This window comes from Malaya genurostris, chromosome 2, assembly GCF_030247185.1.
Source record: "Malaya genurostris strain Urasoe2022 chromosome 2, Malgen_1.1, whole genome shotgun sequence".
Classification (NCBI taxonomy): Eukaryota; Metazoa; Arthropoda; class Insecta; order Diptera; family Culicidae; genus Malaya; species Malaya genurostris.
The window spans coordinates 266,126-285,264 of record NC_080571.1 but is presented as its reverse complement, the minus strand read 5'-3'; the positions used below and the strand labels follow the sequence as shown (position 1 = coordinate 285,264).

The window sequence follows — 19,139 nt, the reverse complement described above, 5'->3', positions numbered from 1 at the left end:
GTGATCATTTTCAGAAATCTGTGTCATTTTTAAAATCTGTGCAGAAAATTGAAAATCTGTGTAGATTAATCTGTGAGCCTGGCATCCCGGGATACAACCAGCGATGGCACGATGTAAAATACCCTGGTGATCACGTTTTTCTACACGCTTGAAAATAGTTACTCAAAAATGAGTAAGATCTCACTCATCTACAGAAAAAGTGGAACAACTCTAATTTTGAATAACTCCGAAGTTACTCAAATTTGAGTTCTTCCACTGGAAACGATTTTGGGTAAAATCTACTCATTTACTAAGTAATACTTTATTTGTATATGTACCAAAAATAGAGTAACTATCACTCAAATTTTGCGTGAAATTTTATTTCACATATACCAAATTTGCAAAAAAATTGCTCCTTTTCTAAATGTATTGTATTAAAATTATAATTAATTGAACTCAATACTATATCAAGTAGTGGTCGCTTGGAGTAGTGTGTCAATCGCAAATTAACATAGATGTCAGTTATGCTCAAGCACCAATCATACACTTATACCTCATAAATGACATTTGAGCATATTCGGTTCCATTCTAAAGCACAACACGGAGTTTATCATTCCGGTTTTTGCAGACACAACACCGTTTGTGTTGAGCGACTCACCCTCGAAATACGCGATCTCACTAACAAAATATACAACCTGTTGCTACAAATGGTTATTACAACTTTTAGATTGATCTTGCGAATAGTAACAAAAAAAACGAGTTATTGCGTAAAACTCAAATTTAGAGTAGGAGTTACTCAATATCATTGATGATAACTACTCAATTTTTGACGTTTCTATGTATCATTTGAAAATGAGTAACTAGTACTCAAACTCGGAGTAACTTTTTCTAAGCGTGTATACATAACAAACGTCATCTCAATACCGTAATCATATGAATTGTGCATGTGTGCGATAATCACAGTCCGTCAAATATTCTTTCGGAGAAATGTTGACGGAGCTTGCCGTTGACGGACGTGAATGCGCAAAGGGAAAATTCATTTGACTAATTTGGACGGAGGCTGACGTTCCGGTGACGGTGATTAAAAAAGCCGGATCGTTTCAGTCGTACATTAGTTGTGGAGACTTTTGAAAATCGAGTTTTTCGGAACTTTCGTCATGATTTACCAGACTTTTGAAATTGACGCGACCTTTTTTTTGCTCGCCAAATCAGTTTTACGTGTCATACAGTGCTGTCAACTGTTTTTTTCCAAAAATCTGTATTTGGCGTATCTATCTGTACAATATCTTTCTGGAAAAACAGGCCCGTGCGCATGGGGGGTTTTGGGGGTTTTAACCCCCCCCCCCCCATGAAGATTTTTTTTAAATTAAGTTTCATGAACAATGGAGTACTTATTATATTAAAGTGCAAATAACTTGACAATTCATATTTTTTATCAATTTATAAACTAACATAATTTAAACTCCCCCCCTACCCCGCTTTAATGATTCCTGCGCACGAGCCTGTCAGAATTCGTTTTACATTGTCAATATAGTGGATGAGGCGCCTTTTCGCCTTTTGGACACCCCCTCTCCCCTTGAAAAACCCCCCCCCCCCCTCCCATGGATGATTCCTGCGCACGGGCCTGTGGAAAAATCAAACATCGATCTAGTGCGGAAACTGATTTTGCTACAAAAAAAGTTCGCTCGACCTGGTTTACCCCTATGGAATCCAACACACAAAAACTGAATCGGTATTTATCTGTATGAAAATTGAAATATCGTTATTTTGAGATTTTGAGAGAGCATAACTGTATTCCTGTATCGAATCCCAAAATCGGTATAAATACCGAGAAATCGGTATAGTTGGCAGCGCTGGTGTCATACTTAATAGAGAAATTGCTGCCAGTAAGGCATGCTAGCTGACTGCAGATTTTATCACATTTACAGACTTTTGAAACCCTGTCTGCAGATATTTGAAATTTTTACCTGGCATCTCTGCTTGATACAGACCATCACTGCACGAAGTAAAATACACTGGTGGCGTGATAAGAAATTTTTGGTTATGTTGGTAATTTTCTCACGAAATTAAATATGCCGCGCCGGGATTCAAGCATGAAAACATAAACAAACGACCATTTCAATTCGGGATTACACTTCTAAGTTACTCCAGTTGACGCGCAGCCTGGCGAATCTTTGGCACTAATTGAACATCTGGACATTTTTTCTTCAAGGGTTTGCAAGGTAACATCGAAATATAGAAAATTTTACACACATCCGATTCTGTTCATTTCGTTGGAGGAAGGATTTTGCGGATCGCACTGTAGTATCTATTACAGTTATTATGGATAATGGAGTGATTGTGCTGTGGGTGGCATTTCAAATGCAGGTGATGAAAACGATTGAAACATCCCGGAACAAAACACCGCATTTCACTGTCAATATTTTCGCAAACAGAGCCAACTCTAAATATTTTCATAAAAGCAACTCCCGGAACGGCATTTGTTAATGTTTTTTCTTCTTCACGTCTCTCTGTTATTCCAAAATAAAGTGACAACCGCACTAACACAGAAAAACGTGATCACCAGGGTATTTTACATCGTGGGTCCTAAGAAGGTCTACTGTCATACTGTGTGTCCAGTCCAGAACATTTACACACTTATTCATCTTTCGTGGTTGTCGAAACCCAGTGAAATTTGTAGACCCGCATAAGTCCGATCATCGGTCCGATTATCGGACCGATTGAGCACGATATAGGGCCGATCGTAGCGCTTCAATCGGCCCGTCATCGGACAATTCTGCACCATTTACATCAACCGCGTCGACATAAAAAAAGCTTTATGTTTACATTATGCATCGCTAGAGAAACAGAGCGAAGGAATATCAAACAAGGCATTTTCGAGCCGACATCTTCCCGATAGGGTGTGAAAGAGTGTTAAACATTCTTTTGTTTCGATCATAGAGGCTTTAACCTTTAGGTCATTCGCCTCTTAGGGCCAGAAAAACTCTGACCCTAGGTTCGAGGTTGGAAATCCAACCCCGATATATCTCATCACCTGAGTAATCAGACATCCGCTCTCTGCTTTGGTATATCTTCACTCTTTTGTTCTACCGATACACTATGCAAGCTCGAAACGCAATCAAAAGCTTTCTTGCACGATGCGTCCGATGTTCGGATTTACTGGGAAGTGGAGTGTTGATCTATGACGTTCGGTTTGGCATGGCACTCCGTTATCAAAAATCATACCACACTCAGAAAAATAGTATGGTAACTGTTACTATATAGAGGGCCAACTTGACCATGAGCGTATAGTGGTTTTCAGCCGACTATGAATTTAGATGATTTCAACAATAGTCAAGTTCATGTTTACTATGAATGGTATCGGCTCTAGAATAGTAATATTGAACAGTGTATTGTATAAATAACTAATACGATTGAGATGGTTAGCCTAACCATGACCGAATATTTTTTTTACATTGTAGTTTTTGCTATAACCAGAGTCATGGTATTTTTGACATTTCACTTCTAGTTATTTTGAAACTAAAAGCAGTGGTTGATTCAACAATGCTGAAGATCAGCAAAACATGAGCTAATGTTGAAAAGTTTTATGAATTTAAATTCTAAAATAAGAACAACAAAATAATTTCATTAAACTCTATTTTATTTTCGCATCAAATCAAATGATAATATACCTGGTGAAATATTGCTTAGCATTGCTTGATAGCATCAGTTGATCCAAGGCTCTGTCCGGTGGAGTTTTTTGTAAAGCAGGAATTGGCAGCAGGAAAGAAATTATTAGCCAAGTCCAGATGCAAACCTCGATGCCCACCTGCGATTTTCCGTCGGATTCGAGCGAATTGAATCCGGGAATCAAATGATAATCTTCCTTTTCATCAATCGCTTGATGTTGTTTCTACAGCGACCGATAATGAATAATAAACCGTATACGAGATGTTGATTTCACTGGAAAACATAACCGTTGCCGGAAAATTGTTGAAAAATTAAATTTCAACGACGGAAACTAGTAAGGCTACAAACTTTACCTACCTGTAAGACCTACCAAAGTACACAGTCACAATATAGAATATTTTGTTCAAATCCATCACTGATTTGTTACCCATGTTCGAAATTTTCTGCTAAATTGTAACTGTATGTGACAATAACAGTACACCCGTTCATTGACAATTTGTATAGTCAGCACAAATGTAATACTTAGTAGGTTGAAAAACACTATACGATAATGTGCTTCCTACATAAATTCTGTTGATATGGACTACATGAATAGTGTTTTCAAACTACATAATCGTCTTTTAAACCATGTATCTATTTATGGTAACATTATTATATTGTGAACATATTTACATGGTAGCGATAACTATTTAGCTCCTCATATATCAAGGCTCGAGAGCAATTTCACCTTACTAGAAATTGTGATTTTAACTATTTGTTCTTATATTTGAGATGACTACCATTGTCAGGATGACTATGCCAGAAAAGTCATTAATACAAATAGTTTAGTCAAGTCGTAGTCTTGGTTGTCTAGTAATTTATACAATACAGATGGTGAATAGTCATATATCATGATTGTTGCTACTATTTAAGCATATAGTTGAAATGACGATGGAAAACAGGCTACGGTTACTATGGTATTTTGCTCAGTGCAGCTTTCTTTTAAAATTCTTTATTTATTCATTCAAATCTATTTCGTCCCCTTAAAACTAAACCCGCTCGGCCACAATACACTTGTTCCAACTTTTTTTTTCAATCCTCGAAACAGTTGTTAAATTCAAATTCCGAAATAGCCCGCGCGTAGCGATTCACGTTTGATGTCTTCAATTGACTCAAACCGGTTTCCTCGGAGCGGTCGTTTGAGTTTACTGAATAGCCAGAAGTCAGACGGAGCTAAATCAGGCAAATACGGTGGTTACTGAACGATGGTTGAGTTTTGGCGAAAAAATCACGAAGAATCAATGCAGTATGCGACGGTGCATTATCGTGATTTTGGAACCACCAACCAACACGTGTCCATTATCAATTGATGTTAATGGCTGTCCTGGTTCATCGTAAATGCGTCGACCCTCTTTAAACAACTTGTACCAATCAAAAACTCTTGCTCGCGACATACAATTATCACTCAAAGCCTTTTGCAACATTCTGAACGTTTCGGCACCGGAAGTTTGATTCCGCGCATTAAATTTAATGGAACTTCTTTGTTGAATAATTTTTTTCTTGTAAAATTCGCCGATTGCACTTTTAATACTTCAGAACGACAGACGTATACTAACTACTAATGAATATTTTGACATGACACTTGACACAGATGTCACTGACAGTCATACCAGCCTAGACAAAAAAAATTTTCGCGGATGTTTCCGCGCGAAATATAATTCAAAAGTCTTACTACTTTTTGCCCACTGTAGTATGTTGACTTCTGCAAGGCTGTGTTTAGATATTACTTGTACACTGCATTTATGTCTTATTTGTTGTATATGCCATGGTGAAATGCTTATTCGTGGTAAAAATATGTTTTAATAATTTTTAACAATTTTTCGTAGATAAAAAAGCACAAGTTTAACGATTTATTGTTTATTCTCAAAATACCTTTAAAATTCAAGGTATTCTGATAATTATTTTCATACACACCCGTATTCATACCATATCGTGCTTTCGCGATTTTTTGTATCATTTTTAGATTTTGGAACAGAATCTTTTTTATTAGCATCATCTGAAACAACAACCGTCGTATCCATGTTGGTTGTTCCGGAACATTCAGATGGATTTGAACACTCCGATGTTGTCTTAGGTTGCAAACTTGAATCTAATGTTTTAAGAGTTGTCGTCGTGGTAATTCGATTGAGCAGAAGAAGCGTATCATTGCTTGTTGTTACAGGATTGATTCCACTGACAGTTGAAGTTGTGCTCGAACTATTTACAGTATTATTCATCGATGCTAACTGAGATTGTTCAGTATCCACAACAGACGTCGCTGGTGGTGGTGATGTCAATGACACTGAAGGTGATGAGTCTGTTAAACCAACTACACCTGCTGTAGTGCTAGAGCCAGCGTTAGTTTTGTCTATCGGTTTTTCTTCCATTAAATAAACCGTGCGACGCGTTCCAGGATTTCCAAGGTTTAAAGCGTCATTTCCAGTATCAAATCTAAATATTTGAACAATCATTAAAATTATCAGTTATTATACCTACTTACTTACCCTGGGAAGCTATTTCTGTGTGCCTGGCTAACTTCGTCTCTTCGGGATGCTTGTAAGCTACTTCTAATGCCACCTCTTAGAAGAGTCTTATTCAAAACCTCATTGTTGGGTTTCCGCTGTAAGCTTTGCCGTAGAACCGAGTGTCTTTGAAGCAGATTGGTATCGGATGCTACCGAGTTGGGTTCTTCTATACTATTATCTGACTCGTTACCACCAGATTCAGATCCAAGTGTAAATTGAGATTGTGTTAGTCTTGGTTCGTCAACCCAGGAACGCCGATTCTAGAATTGTTGTAAAATAATCATAAATAATGAACATGATGTACCGGAAGTTTCATTTACCCGATTAGGAACACGACTTATGAGTTCTGAGCCAGCTTTGCGTACTTTTTTGACGAAATTTAGACCAAAAGGTTTCCTACATCATAAAAAGCATCCATTAGCATATACTGTATCATGCAATAAATTTTAGTATCTAACTTTTTCGGTGAACAACTGTCTAACTTTCGATAGTGCTCCATGATCTTCTCTTCTAATTTTTCTTTTTGTCGATGTAGATTGTTTACACGATCCGTAAAACTCTTTTCTTCATCATGATAATGCTGCTTATCTTCCAGTGAATGAGCTAAAAGCTCGTGATACTGAGCCAAAATCTGAGATACATGATCCATAAGCGTACGTCTGTCTATGTCTAAACTAGAGTTCATCTGTAGAAGAATCTATAAATACGAAATAAAGCGCTTATATCTTACACAAACTGTAAAATTTAAAAGCATGATATTAACCTCGCATCGTTGATGCATTTTCGTGTATTCAATTTCCAGATTCGTGATTTGTTCTATTTTGTTATTCAATTCACCACTAAGTTCAGTATTTTGTAACTTTAGCCGACTGTTTTCTGTCCTACAAGCCCGATACTGTTCTTGTCTACTCTTGAATTCGTGTTTAAGTCGTTCACTATTCGTAAACAAGCATCTAAAATCATCTTTGAGCTTTGAATGTTCTGCTCTTAGATTTGCAAGATTGGTAATACCATCTTTCATCGACGCAATTTCCAGTTTATAATCATCCAATTGTTTTTCGAGAATTAATACATGCTCTTTCAAATCGCGGTTTTCCGTCTTAAGGTCACGAGCGGAGTTTTTTAATATTTCTCTTTCGTGGTTAAGTGAATCATACTCGCTACTCAGTTGTTCATGAAGACACTGCAGCGTGACTTGATCATGCTGAAGTGATTCACAAGCTTGCTTTTTAACCTCCACCTGTTTAACCAGCATATCTTTCTCAGCAGCTAATTGTGAATTTGCCAATTGTAAAGCAACATGTTGTGTATTTAAAGAGGTTATTTGGGATCCCAATGTCGATACTTCTACTTTTTGGCGGACATTTTCAGCTTGAAGAGATTCGTTCGTCAATTGAAGGCCGGAATTTTCAATCTTCAATTGTTCTATTTTTATTTCCAAATCATTTGGCAAAACTGTTTCGTTATAGTTACAAAATTCAATGTCTTTCTCGACTGTGTAAATTTCTTGTTTATGACAAAGGACACATATGTCAACAGATTTGGTAATTTCTTTGCCGACGTTCAAAACTATTTCTCTGACTGTTTTGAATGATTCTGGATTTTTACAAAGTTTTTCAACGAAGAGTTCTACATTCAAATCAGTTTTCTCAATGTCGTTTTCATTAAATCCCAACCGCTCTAGATTCTGTCTCACTTTTTTAGTAGCCAATGTTCCATTATATAAATCTGTTTGCAATGTTAAAATAGTTTCACTTTGAATTTTTTGCTGAGTAAGGAGTTCTTTGTTCGTTTTCTCAATCTCTTGGAGCTTTTTCTCGATGGCAGCACTCTCTTCCAACTGCTTCAATAATAGTGCAATATCTTTCTCGTTTTGATGTAACTTAATGATAGCCTCATCTAACTTAACATCCTTTTGCTCCAATATTTCCTTATACTTCAACAAATCTTTCGCTTGACTACAATTTTCTTTTTCTAATGCTGTCATTTTCACATTGAGTTCATAACTCTTTTTTTTAACATTACCTAGTTCATGACAACGCTCATTCAGTTGTTGAACTTCTTTCGTTTTACTTTCTATCGAGCGTTCTAGATCTGTTGTTCTTCGTTGAATACTTTCACATAAATTTTGTACTCGTTGTTTCTCCTTAGTCAGATTTTCAATTTGTTTTTCCAAATCAATTTGACGTATTCGATCAAGGTCCCGGTCGTGACTTTGTTTGTCCAGAATCTGCTGCTTGATATCCAAAGCATCTTGAAGTTTCTTATTTTCCTCCAATGCATTCTTGAAAACATTCTCAAGTTCTAAGTTTTGTTGCATATGTCGGTTACAACTCTCCTGCACCTGATCAAGTCGAAGCGAGAGCTTCTTTTTATCCTTCTCCAGTTCCAGGATTTTATTCGAAGACTCATGAAAAGATGACTCTTTAAGACTGTCCAAAGCTGCAAGAAGACGTCTGTTTTCCAACTCCAACTTAAGAGCACGAGACTAAAATATAAACCAAATCTATTGAATGTTAAAAGTATCGAAATAAAAATAAACTCAGTTTTGTTGTGATAAAACTGTATGAAGTATGAATAATCTCCTACATAAAAAAATGGTTTGGGTTCGTTACCTGAGCGTTAGTGGTTAATTGTTCGGACAAGCTGTTATCATTCGACGGTAAATCTTCCTCTGTATCTGACTGGCTTTGATTAATCACTGCATCAGATCCAGCCATCAAATTTTTGGTAGCTAACTGTAGCTGCACATTTTCCTCTAGCAAGTCTTGAAGTTTGCTTTTGTCCACATCACGTTCCAATGACATGTCGTTTAGCAATTGTTTAAACTTAATAATTTCTGTTTCTAATATCATAACCTGGTCACTTCGCTTTCGAGAACGAAGCAACTGCTCCTCCAGCATTTCTCTGTAAAGAAAAGCATTCAACAAGATTGTAAGGAACAGTAGAAATTTATTTACTTTGTTTCCAAGAGCATTCGATTGTCTTCTCTAAGTTCCTCCACTCTGGTTCGATAGAATTCAGCATCTGACAGTTTTTCTCTTAGTTTTTGAACTTCAATTTCGAGACGATCTGCTCTTTCGCCACGTTCGCGTAACACATCCACTTCATCCCGGTAAGCAGCAGATCGCCTGGCTTCAGAATACCAATCTTGGCTCTCAACGCGTAACTTTTCGTATTGATTAATTTTATGATCAAGTTCTTCCTTGACTTCAATCAACAATTCTGATTTTTCTTCCAGTTCCTGACGTAACTTCCGCAGCCTGGACTTATAGTCGGCTAACTCCACCGCTAGATGGTTATTTTCCGTAGATGCAGATGGAGTGTTGGCTGAACTAGTGGTTGCGGAGCAAGAACTGTGTAGACTCTCGGAAATCACAGTCGACATCCATTTGCTATGGTATTGATCACGTTCTTTTGCAAGCCTGACAATGTGTTTACACATGGTTTCAGATGGAAGCTGATCTAACGCTTCTTGCGTCAGAACTAATGTTTGACTGTCTGTAACCTGCTTTATAACTTCTACAATCGCATGTTGCGTGTCTAAATCAAGCTCTTTAATGCGGGCTATAAATATTTCTTTGTTTGGACATTGAACAGCAGCACCTAATAAAAGGGTTATTAAAAGTTTCATTTGGTCCAATCCGGCTCGTGATTCTGGGGCTTGACCAAGGATTGAACAGTCCGGTAAAGCAAGTATTGTCTGACCTAATTCTTCATCGTAGAGGTTTCGGAGGTTTCGTACAATAGCATCAAAGTTCCGAGATCGGCTAATTGTCAATGAAAGACCTTCCACATTTTTTAACTTGACTGGATGGTACTGTGGTTCAGGATCAATTTGAAGATAAACAGCGTGTAAAATTGTACCATCCAACAAAGATACGTATCCGGCAATTATCTCATGTCGAGGAAGGCATGATTCAATCTAGGAATAAAAATAAATAAAATCGTTTTGAATTCACCTAGTGGTATAATGATGCCTTTCTTATATTATTAATATTTCCGAAAATATCAGAATAAGATTCTGCCAAGAATTTTTTTTTCAAACTTGAATAAAATAAGAAACTATCTCTGGTAATGAATCTTGTTAACATTATGTCATCATCGTCGAACTAAATGATTAAACACACTTTTCCCTATAGTTCTAGAACCGGAAGTCGAACCCGGATGAAATTAAACAGCAACGTATAAGAAACTTTAATTTGAACCTAAGTTTTGAGCCAAATCTAAAAGAATTTTTCCCTTTTTTGCACTCACTCTAAATTATGGTGTGCAATTTAAAACACACACATGATTAAATTCAATAGCATAGCAATCCAATTTATGGGACTATGGATTTTTTAAAATTTTCTTAGTGACATTATTTGACACATACTCATACTCATACATACCCGCACACTGTGTCGAATGATATAGAACGCCCTTCGGGCCAATTTTCACTAGTCAATTTATCAAGTAATTGCATAAACTTTCTACATGACAAAGACAAAGAAATTATAGAAAAGTATAGTTATCATGATTTTGTGATAACACTAACAAGTAGGTACAAATTGAAAAGAGATTTACAAATTCACATATTTTTCACCTAAAAAATAGTTTCAAATGTGCCAACCATGCATTTCACTAATCGCACTGTAATACCGGAACAACAAGTCGAATTAGGTTGAACTTTTCGGAGTTTGAGACCTTTTATTTGCTTCTTAGTTTATGGAAATCGGTTAAGAAATTGCCGAAAAAATTGAGTGCGCATTTTTTCATAAATTTGTATATATTTCTTCATTTTCCGGAGCTGGTAGTCGTATCCAAATCAAACTCAGGAAAAATAAATGAGGCCACAAGACTTTTCATTTAAATCTAAGTTTGTGAAAATCGGTTCAGTCATCTCTGAGAAAATCGATTGACATTATTTGTCACATACACACAGACATTTTGTGATCTCGACGAACTGAATCGAATAATATATGACACTCGGCCCCCCGGGCCTCGGTTGTAAGGTCAGTTTGCATTGCGATTGCATAGCCTTTCTCTACGAGTAAGGCAAAACATGTGAATTTACAAAATTACAGGTACAGAACACCCACTACCATAAGAAATGTAAGAAGGCACACATACAGTTAACCAATTCATAGAACTGAACCCGTTACATACCATTCCTGATACAAAAAAACAAATATTCCTTATTTTCGATTTTCCCCCATTTTTTTGATGGGCTGATAGGATACGAATCACTTAAAAATTTCAAGGCAAATCATATTACTACACACTTTACAATTCACTCTGGATTATACTCAGCCGTAGACTCTCATGTTATAATGCCCATTATGAATCATTCTTCTAAAACATGTAGTGTCACAATAAATAACGATATCCTTGAACCAGAAATTAACAACTTTAAAGCCAATACGTTAGAGTCAAACAAATCCAATATTAAGCGAAAAAAATCTATATACGATCAACTTAGGACAGAGCATCTTAATGATGATGAAAAAAAGAAATTACTTAAATTAGTTTCTCAACACGAATCAGGTATCAGAACTAATTGGCTCAAGTGGCACGTTCCCTCAGTTATTTGGAGATTTGTACCTTGCCGTAGCTTCTCATCAATTTCTGGATGGAAAGGGAAGAATAAAAGGAACATGGAAGTGAGTTGTGAATTGGATGAAATTGAAAAACAGCACAAAATATAAAGAAACAATCGTTCTGTATCCCCGAAAGGATGTTGAATGATCTGCAGGTACCAAAATGCACAGTTAATAAAACCTCCAACCTCCGAGAGGATATAGAGATTTTACAAAAGCAGCAAAATTCAGCAGCGATTCGCAGTATGTACGAACAGAAGTAAATTCGGCACCCTATACAGAATGCCAAACAATCTGCTAAACCCTATTTAAGGTCAATACAGAAATGATTCATTCATTCCAGGAAGAACTATTAACCCATCTGACTATAGCTCCTTATCACATTACCTAAGCTTGTGAAAATCGGGCGCGCCATCTATGAGAAAAGTTAGAAAACATATTTTCTCAATTTTTTTGCACATTTTACCCCATAACTACCGAACCGGAAGTCGGATCCAAATAATATTCTGGTACTCGTATCCTGGTAGTCGTATCCAAATCAAACTCAGGAAAATTACATGAGGCCGTAAGACCTTTCATTTGAATCTAAGTTTGGGAAAATCACATTCGGCCGGGCCACGGGTAAAGAGTTATTTTTCACAGTGATTGCATAGCCTTTCTATATCAGAAAGGCAAAAATCTATAAGCAATAGAATATGCAAATAATGTTATCAACATTATTTATCGTCAGTAACCACAACCGATATCCTACGAGTAGTTATTATCGAACCGTTATCCCGTTACATGACACATAACACAGTTTTGATAAATTCACTACAGATACTAGCTATCATCCCAATATCGAGAAGTCAAACAAATCACGATCTGTGAAAGGAGTCAACTAGTGGACATCAGCAACAATGCATGCGAAGCTCTATTGTCCTCCTAAGAGGACCTTACAGTTTCATACGGAATTCTTAAATTTGTTGTGGATACTACTTCCGGTTCCGGAACTACAGGGTTAACAGAATTTGTAGATTTTGTTAGATTAACAAACTTTTCTATTCAATGAAGTTATTTTTACAGTAACATTTATGATGTTATGAGTGATATGAGAAAGGCATCATTACACCACTAGGTGGATTAAAAATTGTTTTTTCTTTATTCCTTGCACTTTCTTGTATCTAGTTGAATTCAATGTTGCTCGAATATCAAAAATACAACGAATGTCTATGATCATCGCTCGCTTTCCTTCGCCTTTGTTCGATAATCGTTCTGGTATTCGGACTTGTTCGTATATTCAGGCGCGAACGAAGCCGACGCTGCTTCGTTACTTGCACGAATATCTATTCCTTGCAGTTGTTATTCGCATTGGACATACCCCCGAATGACTTAACGCGAATATCGAACGAATATTCATACAGCGATCATCGCCAAACCTAATTCGCGATGATCGTTCGTGCTGTCTTTGAAACATGCAAATTAAGATGTTTCCCCCCGCACTATTACCATAGTCTTATGTGTATGTGATGAACCATATTCCAGCATTCTCCCATTACTGCTACCGAACGAGATATGATGATTTTATTAGATGAAAAATGCTTCGCGAAGAATGGAAACCAACGATCTTCGCCGTGACGCTATTCGAACCAATTCGAAGAATAAAATAAATGAACGAATGACAAACGAATGTATAAAACGAACATGCACGATGTATACCAGCAGCGAAGAATGGATTAGTATATTCGGGTTCTCTACGATTATTGCTTATTCCTTTTGCACCCTTCTCTCTTTCGAGCAGTGAATAGTTCAACGTTGTTCGAGACTGGCATATTCGAAGGCAGTATAATCACAGCAAGGATGCGTGAATGAATTAGTTGCACGAAGAATATTTGCAACATTGGTTGAATTTTGTTCAAATTGAGGAATGTCTTCTTTGCTTTTATTATTATAGCGCAAATTTTCTTGTTCTGATTTTTCATGGGCCAAAATGATCTCATCGTACACTTTGTTTCTATTTTCTATTAGCATTACCGCATATAGAGGCCTTTCCTGGGAGTTTTTCTGCCCACAATAACCTTCTCTAGGCTTCATTTTATTAGCGGAATGGATGGTGTTGTTATATTCGATGCAAGCGATATAGAAGGTTTTTTAAAGTCTAGTTCTTTAAATGTTGCTTTGATACAACGAAATATTTCTGCAATGGTCGAGTAAAATCTCTCAACAGTAACGTTACTCTCACTGTGGTTAGTAGGGGTGAAGAATACTTAAATATTCTAGGTCGTGAAGTAGTCCTCTAATTTCAATTGATCTTAAGGATGGTTCGTTGTCAAAAACAATTTTCTGTGGCGTGATGATTGCTTTATAATGAGATTTTCTTCTTCTAGGGTTCTTAAGTCTATTAGCAACTTTTGTGTTATATATACTTTGAATCGATTCACTCTATTAAAATTATTTTTATACACGGTCTGAACAAGGTTCATGAGGTTCTCAGGGCAATAAATAAAATTTGTCCGTTTTAAATCCATATAATCCCTAAACATGTTATACATTATTGGTAACCCAGACACATAACGTTATGGTTCTTCGGTAGACTCTTGGAAAGATTTCTTCGTAATGATTGGGTTTATCGGGTCCTAATTTCAGAAATATTTGGTTACTGAAAGCATTTAGCGGTTGTTTTGTACAATTTATAAACTCGGAATGATCCGTGTCAGCTGAGTGAACGATCATATTGGATTATGCACAGGCGCGTACACAGGGGGGGGTTTTAGGGGTTCAAACCCCCCCGAAACAAAAAATTATAACCCATGGGAAACATTGTGATATAAATTGTACATGTGTTGATTTATCACCATGTTCTAAAACCCCCCCCCCGAAAATTTTCTCTGGCTACGCGCCTGATTATGCACATTAATTATTATTAAGCTCATTTCGAATCCAAGAGAAGCTATCAGCGACTACGTTTTGCTTGCGCGGGGGGTAGCCTATTTCATTGTCGAATTCGCTCAGTGAAAGACGTCAAAGGACAAGTCTATTGTTGGTGTCCTTCAAGTTGAGACCATATGTGAGCGACTTATGATCCGTGTACAGAGTGAATTTCTTTCCTTAGAGGTACGGACGGATATTTGCAAACCCTAACTACGGCTAAGAACTCTTTCTCTATAGCCGAGTATTTAAGGGTTCGGAAAGTGAAAGCTATTGGCATATCGTTTCCGAGAGCCCCTTGAGAGAGTACAGCGCCAATTGAAAAATTGTTGGCGTCTGTAATCAAAATAAATTGATTGTAAAATTGTAAAATGTTACTACTTATCCTAATAGAATTGATTTACAGTGTTCGAAGGCGTTAACAAATTCTTCTGAGTGAGAAATGGTTTCTGATTTTCTTAGAGCATTAGTAAGTGGCTTCTCAATATTTTTTTTCGTAACCTTTTGGTGTGACAATGTGGCCTAAGAAAGCAACCTCTCTCCGTGAGAACTCACTCTTGTCCATTTGCACTTTGAGATTGTGCTTTGGCAAAGGCTTGAACATTTTTACTAAATTGTCCATGTGCTCTGTTAGGCTTGTGGAAAAGACAATGATGTTATCCATATACACTAGATAGATAACACCTATATGCTCGCGAAGAACATTGTCCATCACACATTGAAAAGTTGAAGGTGCGTTCTTTAGCCCAAACACCAAATGCTGTTTTTGGGATGTCCTTTTCTTCTATCTCTACTTGGTGAAACCCAGATGCGAGATCGAACGTGGAAAAATACATACTCCTTCCTAGTTTGTGTAGGATGTCGGTGATGTTCGGTATTGGATAACGATCATCAACCGTTTTCTCATTTAGTTTGCGGTAGTCAATCACTAGCCGCCATTTTTGTTTTTCTGGTACTATCCATACCGAGGAGGTCCAAGGGCTATCCGAATGACAAATAATTCCTTGATCGAGTAGTTTTTCAATTTATCTCTTAACCTCTTCACGGTGATAATATGGGTACCTATAGGACTCAGTATGTATTGGTGCTTCATCCTTCGTTTTAATATTGTTTTATTGCGCTCGCGAAAGAAAGTTTTGAGCGCCTCCCGAAAAGAAAATATTTTCGTGTTGAGAAACTAGGTAATTTTTTTTTCATCATCATTAAGATGCTATGTCCTAAGCTGATCGTATATAGAATTTTTTCGCCTAATGTTGGATTTGTTTGAGACTCTAACGTAATGGCTTCAAAGTAGTTAATTTCTGGTTTAATGATATGATTGCTTATTGTGACACTACATGTTTCAGAAGAATGATTTATAATGGGCATTATAACATGAGAGTCTGAGACTGAGTGAATTGTAAAGTGTGAGTCAACTTCCAAGTTATTTTCTAAAAGAAAGTCGCTTTTTACCTTGGTAGGAATTTTGATAAATTTCGTTTCGTGTGCAGATGTAGAGACATTCTATCAGAGTACTTACGTTTCACCTTGATTGTTCCTCGAGGAAATTGTAATTCGTTGCTACTAGTAATATTATTTCTTTGAGAGATTCGTGTCCTATCAGTATCCTATCCTATTATATATATGTATATATATATATATATATATATATATATATATATATATATATATATATATATATATATATATATATATATATATATATATATATATATATATATATATATATATATATATATATATATATATATATATATATATATGTTTATACGTCTGTATGATAATTCCAAAACAAATATTCAATTTATTATTCATATGGTTCGTTAAATATGAATATCGTAACATTATAAAACAATGAGATTACACTGCAAGAAACCAAGTACCAAATTAAAAAACCAAACTCACCCACGAAATAAGTGATCCATTTACGAAATCTTCAATTTCGCTGGTCGACATTTTTCTTTGTTTCTCCAACCTTTACACACAACCTTCACTAATCTGTTTCGCCGTTTCATATATCATACAAGACAACACTCAACATACGTATCATACAAAACAACACTCAATTGTAGATCATTCCCAAATAAACCAAAGGCACGACACTATCAATCAATTGGTATACAATTCATAAAATATTGACTCCATGATGAGAGAAAATTTATTTTCAAACACTTTGAAGTGATATGTTTTAACTAATGTTTTAAGAACTGGTAAGCAGAGTTACCATATTCACAGATTTTTCTGTAAAACCACAGTTTTTATTCCTATTTTGCTACACAGATTCTGTGTTCCAGATCACAGATTTTATCAAAATTCGTAAATTTTAATAAATATTTCATCAAAATGATAGATTTTCATAATGTTTTTCGTTGATTCTCACAGATTATGATAGAGAATACGAAACACAGATTTTTCAAAATGAAACACTGATTTTGGTATGGCAACTTTGTTAGTAAGACATCTCATTTGCACGATAAGCCTAAAGGCAACATTTTAAATGCACTACACGGAAAATAAAAACTACCTGTTATTGGGCTAAATGTCTTGAATACACTGAAATAAAAATCTTTTTTATATTCATTAGATTCGTCATATGAATCGTATGCATCGTATAACTCATTGAAGCCATATGGAAACTTATATTTTTTTTATTAAGAATGTACATGAAGTCTAAATTAGTGTAACAATAATGACTTGATAAGAATATCACATACAATTTGTATGAAAACTCGATAAAACTTATCCCGTTACATAATGTATATTCATTGAATGTGTCATTTGGATCGTATGCAGATGATATCTTATAAAATACATATGAAAACTTAGGATCAGGGTCATTTTGCCGAAAGCCATTTCGCCGAAAGTCGTTTCGCCGAAAGTCATTTCGCCGAAAGGGTTATTTCGCCGAATGGGTCACTTCGCCGAATGCCATTTCGCCGAAAGCCATTTCGCCGAAAGGGTCATTTCGCCGAATCCTGAAATCGTCTTGAAATCTTAATTAGAATTGATTTAAATTAAAGACAAACGAAAGATGATAGCGTTAACGCCCGTTTTGTTAACTTACCATTGTACTTCTTGAATAATGATTGATTGTTGTACTCTTGAATAAAGATTGATTCATGAACCTCAGAAAGTAGTTTCCAAGAAAACTTGTTGACTATTAGCTAGTAAGCATCAAAGCAATTGCATAGGTGTATCTACCAGGCAAAGGTAGGTGGTATTTTCCGTTTGTTAAGTGAAAATGATAAAATACTAATGCGGCTACGCCACATCGTTTTAGTTCATGTGCTGTCCGACCTCGCTACCGCTCGTTCAGACCTAACTAAAGCAAAGAAACCTAGCTTTGAGTAGACCGGGCAAACGAGGCGGTTACAGGTTTGTATGCAAGAGGCCGCCGCTTCCGACGGCGGGTCGGCGGCCGACTCAGCTGGCGTCGGCTCGGCGGCTTTGTGCCGCCGAGCAATCTTGGCTTCGGTTATGTGGCTGCGCCACATCAGTTATACAGGAGACATAACATGCAGGAGATATGACCCTTACGGCAAAATTACCCTTTCGGCAAAATGACCCTTTCGGCGAAATGACCCTTTCGGCGAAATGACCTATTCGGCGAAACGAGTTTCGGCGAAATAGCATTCGGCGAAACGACTTTCGGCGATATGACCCGCTCCCGAAAACTTATAACCTTTAATGAAGGTGCTCGTAAAAACTGAATGTTGTCCAATAAGTTTTGAATCTTCATAACCATCTTCAAATTAATAAGAATATTATATACATGTTAGGTGAAAAGTCAATGAAACTTATTCCAATATAATTTTAGTATTGATTAGATTTGTCATTAGGGCCGCATGCAGATTGTATTTCATAGAAACATAACCTTAGGGCATATTCAGCAGTGTTCTAGTTCTAGATGCATAATTTATGCCAGTTACAAAATTTAAATCTGAATTTTATAACACGAAAACTGGCAACCCAAGCAGTGTTTTAATCGTGTTTCAAATATACAAAAAATAGAACGGCATAATAGACCAGTTTTAAATTTGACAGAAGAACTGGTCGAATAAATAAAACTAGAACGGCTTGCTGGGGATACGTTTGTTCCAGTTTCTGCTCTATTATAGATCTTCCATCATAAAACAATTTATAATCGCAGACACGTCAGCTCTTTTAACTCCCAGTAAGGATACATCTACAAATCATGAAATAATAAGGCATGTTTCATTTTTTTTTTCATTACTGACTAGTATGATTTATTTTTTATTTAATAGCTTTGGGGTCACACTTCTTTACCGTTAATATCAGAAAGTGCTTCCAGGGATTCACCAATAGTATAGATAGAATCCTGAAAGAACAGCGCGATAACAGAAAATCACCGATAGACGTAAGTGTAAAAACGAAATTATCATGAAATGATAAAAATAAATAACAAAGTTTTGATGATAATCCAACTATCTTTTATTGCAGC

The 19,139-nt window shown here is 36.3% G+C and overlaps 1 protein-coding gene across 1 annotated transcript; it reads right to left on the bottom strand.

The window, feature by feature from the left end:
- Positions 1 to 5,528: 5,528 nt before the first annotated feature.
- Positions 5,529 to 16,891, bottom strand: LOC131428102 (girdin). The gene is made up of 8 exons (XM_058591763.1): positions 16,583 to 16,891; positions 9,152 to 10,116; positions 8,807 to 9,098; positions 6,955 to 8,679; positions 6,650 to 6,888; positions 6,512 to 6,587; positions 6,171 to 6,451; positions 5,529 to 6,117 (listed from the first exon to the last, which is right to left on the bottom strand). Exons 1-8 carry the CDS (start codon positions 16,631 to 16,633, stop codon positions 5,592 to 5,594), a joined length of 4,155 nt encoding a protein of 1,384 aa, XP_058447746.1. The 5' UTR covers positions 16,634 to 16,891; the 3' UTR covers positions 5,529 to 5,591.
- Positions 16,892 to 19,139: the final 2,248 nt, after the last annotated feature.

Bases quoted from the DNA above. Each gene is read 5' to 3' on its own strand.
- LOC131428102 (XM_058591763.1), bottom strand. From the start codon at position 16,633: ATGTCGACCAGCGAAATTGAAGATTTCGTAAATGGATCACTTATTTCG. The intron at 8,680-8,806 runs GTAACGAACCCA...TTTATATTTTAG, and splicing joins AATTAACCACTAACGCTCAG to TCTCGTGCTCTTAAGTTGGA. The intron at 6,889-6,954 runs GTTAATATCATG...TCGTATTTATAG, and splicing joins AAATGCATCAACGATGCGAG to ATTCTTCTACAGATGAACTC.